At 44.2% G+C, this 7,507-nt stretch overlaps 1 protein-coding gene across 1 annotated transcript in view; it reads left to right on the top strand.

Moving 5' to 3' along the window:
* The first annotated feature begins 220 nt into the window (after nucleotides 1-220).
* CPOX (coproporphyrinogen oxidase) overlaps nucleotides 221-7,507 on the top strand; it is a 9,469-nt gene continuing 2,182 nt past the window's right edge. Inside the window, exons 1-5 of the mRNA XM_018568827.1 lie at nucleotides 221-700; nucleotides 942-1,107; nucleotides 2,486-2,596; nucleotides 3,642-3,783; nucleotides 6,362-6,580. Of these exons, the coding sequence (XP_018424329.1) occupies nucleotides 323-700; nucleotides 942-1,107; nucleotides 2,486-2,596; nucleotides 3,642-3,783; nucleotides 6,362-6,580 (1,016 nt within the window). The 5' untranslated portion in view covers nucleotides 221-322. The remainder of the gene's footprint in view (nucleotides 701-941; nucleotides 1,108-2,485; nucleotides 2,597-3,641; nucleotides 3,784-6,361; nucleotides 6,581-7,507) is intronic.

Genomic DNA, 7,507 nt, shown 5'->3' with positions numbered 1-7,507 from the left:
TCCGGATCTTTTCAGTGAGCGATCCGTAGAGGGGCGCTCATGCAGATGAACCGTTTTGCCCATCTCTACTGATAACAACATGAGTGATTTCTGGTGACAACTCTGCCAGTATTCGGCATGCCCCGCCTACTAAACATCACATGACTCGCCACACCTCCCAGCATGCTCTGCCTTGTAGTACAGTGCTCGATGACAGGTCCCGCCCCCTGGATAGCAGGCCCCGCCCTATGTGTGCAGACGTGCAGCCAGTCACAGGTCGGTGCAGCAGTGTGGTCGGTCACCTATACATATACCGGGCTCGGGGGTGTCGGTCCAGTCAGTGATGTCCGTATACATGGCGGTGAGGTTGGGCCGTGTGCTCCAGGGAAAGTTGCCGATCTCCCCCATGTGTGTCCGAACTCTTCATATACCGGCGGTCCGCTCCCGGGGCAGAGCTGGCTCCTCCGTACTGCTGGGGGTGGCGGTGGCGGCCGGGCTGGCGGCGGGCTTCTCCCGGGCACATCGGGTGGAGATGGCGGCCTCGGTGGAGGACGATGTGGATCAGCGCTGTCAGACGTTCATGGCGGCCCCGGTCACCTCTGTGCAGCACCTGAAGAAGAACAGCTGGGACACCAAGAGCAGAATGGAGCTTCTCATCATGGAGATCCAGGCCGAGGTGTGCCGGGCATTGGAGAGGGCTGACGGAGTCAGCTTGGGCTCTGTGCTGGGCGCTGGCCTGTGCCAGCTTGGGCTCTGTGCGGGGCCTGTGCAAGTTTGGGCTGTCTGTGGGAGTGCTGATCGCGGTGTCAGCTTGGGCTGTCTGTGGGGCGCTGGCCTGTCCTTGGGCTGTCTGTGGGAGACTGAGTGCTGTGCCAGCTTGGGCTGTCTGGGGGGTGCTTTTTTTATGTAAAATAACACAGCGGCTGTTTTTTCCATCCAGGTCTGAACACTCTATAATGAAGTGCTGGATTGTTCTTGTTGCAGGTGGAGGAGGCGTTAGCTGTGTTCTTCAGGATAGCAAAGTCTTTGAGAAAGCAGGAGTCAATGTGTCTGTGGTCCATGGCTACCTGTCAGAGGAATCCGTCCAGCAGATGAAAAGTCGAGGAAAGAAGCTTAAGATGAAAGATGGTAAAAGCTTCCTTGGCATGTAACTTTATTCTGCACCTATCCGATTTCTGTGCACAGAATGAAGTTGTAACAGTGAGTTGGTGTGAACACACAGAAGAACCAGATGGCAAATTGCCTTGTCTGTGCTTTGGGCAACACTACCCAACATGGCTGGTGTGAATGGCCCTTATTGCTTTACAGTTAATGTAGTTATTCAACTCTTAAATGGTTTTCAATAATGAATCCAGATCAAACAAATATACATGGCCCAGCAAAGTATTTCTTTATACTTTGGCCCAAGCACTTAGTCATCATGTTTCCAAGCATTTAGCTCCACTTCCCTGAACTTCCTGTACAGGACAAGATTGTTTGTTTTTGTTTTAACTGTATCCATATCACATATTGAGCTCATCAGCCCCTATCCACTTTAGTTGTGACATGTCCTCTTTATGGAGACATTAGGGGTTAATTCTAGAGTCTGCTTACATATGGCAGTAAAAATGTTAACTACATGTAAAATGACTTAAAGCAGATCCCTGGGCAAAACATTTCTTAACTCTTGCAGTGGGGCTACCCTCACACTGCAAGGGTTAAGTGTCTAGGTGCTAAAATTAAGGAAAAGTAATACTCACCTGATCCTCCGAGCCAGCTTGCTCTTAGACCGGCCCCTGGAGCCTCTCTCCTCCTCTGCTGCAGTGGTCTAAGGTCAATGGGTCATTACGTCTAATATACTGCGCTACAAGAGTTAAGAACAGTTTTGCCCAGAGGTCTGCTTTAAAAACCTTTTAACATTGAAGGAGAACTATGAGGCGAGTGAAAATCACTCAGCCTCATGGTTCTAGCCGACCTGTGACAATGAAACTATCACAGGTCGGCTCAATAGATCGGGAAGTGAGCGAACACATAGCGTCGCTCGCTCACTTCTCGATCTATCCCTGCAGAGAGTCGTGACTGTCCCTCACGGCTCCCTGCAGCGATTTCCCCCCTTCCCCGCTCCGATTCTCCAGCACTGACTAGCGGGACGGGGGAGGGGGCGGGTGCAGCTGGCTCTGCCTCCTAGATAGGTAGAGCCAGCTGTAACTCGCAGAGCTGGGCGGATCTCGACAGTAATGTCGGGATCCATCCCGGCTGCGGCGTCTCAGTATACCGCGAGCTGTAGCTCACGATATACTGAGCTTTGGATGACGGGAGGACGCTAGTTTTATGTCCTCCTGTTACCCTTAGGAGAACTATGGGGAAAAGCACTGACCCCATAGTTCTCCTTTTAATATCACTTTAAAAAAGCCTAAAAAAGCCTTTTTCCTGCAGTATGTAAAATAAACAGATTTGCTGGCAAGTGGCTTGTGAAGATTTCCTGGCCATTTCCTCCTTAAAATATAATGCCGGTGTTCTTTTTCAGGGAAACTTCCTTTCTCTGCTATGGGAGTCAGTTCAGTGATCCACCCGAAGAACCCTCACGTCCCCACCATCCACTTCAACTACAGATACTTTGAGATTGAGGAGGCTGATGGTAAGAATGTGAATAGAATGTAAGCTTTGCTTGACCAGTATGTTCTGTATTGTATTCTCCTGTGTATAATGTGTCGGGTACCACCTCTAGAAGCTTGTTGCTGCTGCTTGAACCACTTGTGGAATTTCTATCAATAACCCTGGGGAGATTCGCCCTCGTTTTATCCTTCCATTGTCACCAAGACAGAAAGTAATGAGACCTTCTTCACATTGTACAATTTGTCATCTTAACAGTAAGTGAGGGGAAATCTTCCGATGGGGAGTTCTGGTGACTGTCTAAGAATGAAATTCTCACTTTCTCCAATCCTCTTCCAGGACAGCAACCTAAGTAGGCTTGCTGTCCTGGAAGATTCTAAGAAACAGCGGTACAGGTAAGACTAACTGGACATTTTGTAGACCTGTTCTCTTACTTCCTATTGTGTCTTTGGAAAAGGAAGCAAAGGCGAATCTCCCCATTTAGATACCAAAAGTTAAAATGACAGGGACACAGATTTTAGACCCCGTTTACACCAGGGCGATTTCGTCGTGCAGATTTTTCTGCGCTGAAGCACATGCAAATAAAATCCCATATATTCCTATGAGGTCCGTTTATGAAACGCATGGAATCGCGTGTACAAATATGCCTGTCGCCTGAAATAGTCCCTGAGCTTCTTCTTCTTTTTTTCTTGCTGCTCAGCTAGTTTTGCTCCATAGACTTCAATGGAAATGCGTTGATTAGTGCATTTTGAGTGTTTCGAGTTGGTTTTTTTATGCGCGTTTCAGCAGCTAAGCCTGCTTCTCATTGGACAGCTGAAAATTAACTTAAAATGCGCTGACATATGAACAGAAACCGCCTAAAAAAAATGTACGCAAACAGCACTGAAACACTGTCATCCTGGTGGGACTGGAGGCTTAACTCTTCCCTGCTCTATCCCCCTCTTCAAAAAACAGGTTTTGCATTTACATACACTTTAACCACTTCCTCCTCATCTCCTCCTTGAACCCTTGAAAAGGTTTTTTTTTTTCTTCATCTCTCCAAGACGACTTTTGTGTTTTATCTTCCTCAGGCAATAAGCAATGGTGGTTTGGAGGTGGAACAGACCTGACGCCAACGTACCTGAACCAGGAAGATGTGGTACATTTCCATCAGACTCTGAAGGAAGCCTGTGATAAACACAGCCCTGGGTTCTACCCCAAGTTTAAGAAGTGGTATGTTGTTGTTTAGTAAATAATAATAATGTTGTTATTCCTATATTATTTTTATAGTTAATCACTTTTTAGGTTTACTATTTTGTTGTTATGTTATTTATTTTAAGCAGCTTCTGATTTAGGGGAGATCATAGTGAGTTTGTGTGTGTGTGTATATTTATTTGTATGCTGAAGCTTAAATATTATTTAATGTTTTCACGCAACATTTGCAAAACTTTCACCTAAGATTTACACATTTTTCTAATTGGATTATACTGGGGAAAATGTGTGAGTCCTGGGTGAAAGTTGTGTGAATCTTCTAAATGGGCCCTGAAGCGTGTACAAATATTTTTTGTGGAAATACGGTTTACATCTGTCTGTGTGTAGCTGCTTCAGGGCAGATGTAGATTTCCAGCTAGAGCCAAGTATACGCTGTTATACTTTCTTCCTTCAACCTGAGGGCTGGACAAAGAAAATATAACAATATATTATATGAAAAAAATAAAGGTGAAACTCAAAAAATTAGAATATTGTGGAAAAGTAATTGCAGTAAGTGCTGCAAAAGGGGCCCAAACCAAGTACTGAGTACATATGCATGCTTGTACTTTTCAGAGGTCCGATATTGTTCTATGTACAATCCTTGTTTTATTGATTGCATGTAATAATCTACTTTTTTGAGGTTGTGGATTTGGGGTTCTTGGGGTTTTCATGAGCTGTAAGCCATAATCATCACAATTATGACAAATCACGGCTTGAATTATCTTGCTTTGCATGTAATGAGTCTATCTCATATATTAGTTTCACCTTTTAAGTTGCATTAGTGAAATAAATGAACTTTGCACGATATTCTAATTATTCGAGTTTCACCTGTATATGGATTCTTCCATCAATGCTTACGATGGAGGAGTGATGATGCTTACTATAATGGAGGAATCCCCTGCTGTTTTGCATTGCATTCTTACAGCAGCCGCTGGCCACTGTCGGATTACCTGAACGGAGCTTGCAGCTGACTGGCCGAACATTTTCCAACCTGCTCCTTCAATCAGCTGATCGAGGGATTGGAAGGGTGCCAAGGGGCACCCACTGTGTGAATTTTCTCCACTTCATCTTTAGAACTGGCTAAAATTTACAGTGTAGGGCCTACTTCAGACTCCCATGCATCAGGCTGAACTTGTCCACCCTGCAGAACTTTTTTTCTTAAAGGCACCAGGCACACCTGCACGCTATTGGGCCACTGCTTTTAGTATTCAACAAACCCAGTAAGTATCAGCAGAGGCGTGCAAATAAAAACAAAAACCTACTTGTCCAAGGACTAAAGCGTGGGCCCAGCAGGCTGCTTACAAGTGATCTGGACAGCTGTACAGCCCCCCGGATCACTTGTACAAAACGAGTAGCGGCTTCCCTCGCTCTACATTTTCTTACTAAATGTTGAAAGAAAAAAAAGCCACCTGTCTGGAACTACATGTCCCGGGCATCGGGCAATAGGAATTCTGCACCCCTGATCAGGTGGGGGGAGGGTATACTGAGCATGGCCTGATGCAGCTAGAGTTTAGTTTGGGCTCTTAGGTGGTCATCTCCATCTTCCCTAATCTGTCATTTTGCAGAATTTCATAAATGGAACAAACCATGTGGCTTAACAACTGCCACGTGCCCCAAAGAAACGTAACTTCATCCAAGCCCCATCTCCTTTCTGTGGTAATCAGCATCTTGTATGGAACACACATGCTGGATGCTCAGATAAAGAGGGTGCGTTGGTGTAATCTGAGCTGTTACCGGGAACTGTCAGCCACTATCGGCAAACACAGTATATTGATGAGTGCGGTCCTGGCCATCTCCGCTTACTACCTGACTTTTAGCAGTTATTCTTTTCACTGCTGCCAGAAACCTACAAAAAACCCCTTTGAACTTGCTTTGGCTTGTGTTTTATGATTATACAAATACATGTTACTGTTGTTCTATACAATAATTTAGAGTGTTGGTAAATGCCATGGCAGAACCAAAATGTCCAAAGCTTACCAAAATAAGTCAATAAAATGGGATGTTTTAGATGTTTATTGGTAGTTCAATGTGGTTTTTATGCTACCTGTCAGTGTAGGGAATAAACAAAGGGCAGCTTGGTTACCCGTTTAAGTAGCTGACCCACTTGTCCTAAATAGGGGTTTAAAGGGGTTAAACAAAAATGTTGGATATTTATACTGCACACACACCTGTAATTCGCCATTCTTCCTTTCTGGTTATCCATTGGCGCTACATGCTGGTTCTGGTGACTATGCAGAATATATTTCACCAAGAGATGTCTGCACAGAACAGCATGGATTGGTGTCATATTTGTAGACTTCATAAAATTGCCCAGTGTTTAACCTTTTGGATATGTCCCTGTAGGTGTGGTGACTTAATGGACATGTCCCTGTAGGTGTGGTAACCTATTTGATATGTCCCTGTAGGTGTGGTAACCTATTTGATATGTCCCTGTAGGTGTGGTAACCTATTTGATATGTCCCTGTAGGTGTGGTAACTTATTGGACATGTCCCTGTAGGTGTGGTAACTTATTGGACATGTCCCTGTAGGTGTGGTAACTTATTGGATATGTCCCTGTAGGTGTGATGACTACTTTTTCATCAAGCACAGAGGAGAGCGCAGAGGAGTTGGAGGAATCTTCTTTGACGATCTGGACTCCCCATCTAAAGAGGAGCTCTTCCAATTTGTACAGAGCTGTGCCAAATCTGTAGTGCCATGTTATATCCCTATAGTGATGAAGCACAAGAGTGACCCTTTCACCCCAGAGGAAAAACACTGGCAGCAGCTAAGAAGAGGACGGTGAGTACATTATACCTATAGTACTAAAACAAATTTCCTTATGAATAATTTGCAGAGAGTTTCTGATTCTTCCAAATAGTTTAGAATGGCGATAGTGACTTCAGGTAAGTTGCAGCAATTTGAAGACATTTCTGGTTTCTTCAGAAAAACTAACTGGAAGAAAAGGAAACTCTTTACAATTGTCACCTATTGCGTCCTGCCTTATCTGTGCAGCAAGGTTGCTTGTCTGTGTCCCCATATTATATGACTGCAGTGGTCTGACCTTAAAGTGGATGTCTGAGCTCTAACTGCTTCACTACTGGAGCACCTTGTTTACACAATCTGAATTTTTGGATAGAAGATTACTTTAAACACCCATATTTTATATTTTCTGAAAGCAGACGCCCTGTGGAATAGAACAATGTTAGCTGCATTATTTTATGTCTCACAATATTTTTAAAAATGCACTAAAATTAATTTTAGTGCACACCATACAATACCCAATTTTGGTAAAATATATGAAAGTTGTCATCTGAAGTAAATGGATCCCAAACATGACAAACCTCAAAAATATGCAAGCCCATGCAATGGTGAAAGGCTATGCGACGCTTTAAAAGCCTTTACGTCTCATTAGTATTGAGTTAACTGAATCACGGCCCGAGAATTATTGCTCTCACGTTGACATTTGCAGAGATATCTAACGTGTGGCGCAAATGCTGTTTACAGACATGTGCGTGCCCTACGCACGTGTTTGCATTCACATGTAGGGGGTCATGGGTTGCTTTTAAATTTATATTATTCTTTACTTTTTAACACTTCTTTTTTTCCCCACTTTATTGTAGTCCCAAGGGGGCTCAACCCTTTTATGATAGTGACGGGTTCTCTATCTATCTATAATTTGTACACACTTTATACACACAATAGGTAGTGCTCTTGTCTTATTGAAAG

Source organism: Nanorana parkeri, unplaced genomic scaffold (assembly GCF_000935625.1).
Source record: "Nanorana parkeri isolate BGI_ZX_2015 unplaced genomic scaffold, ASM93562v1 scaffold1250, whole genome shotgun sequence".
Taxonomy (NCBI): Eukaryota; Metazoa; Chordata; class Amphibia; order Anura; family Dicroglossidae; genus Nanorana; species Nanorana parkeri.
Note: the sequence above shows the minus strand (reverse complement) of the source record. Positions and strands in the feature narration are given on the sequence as shown.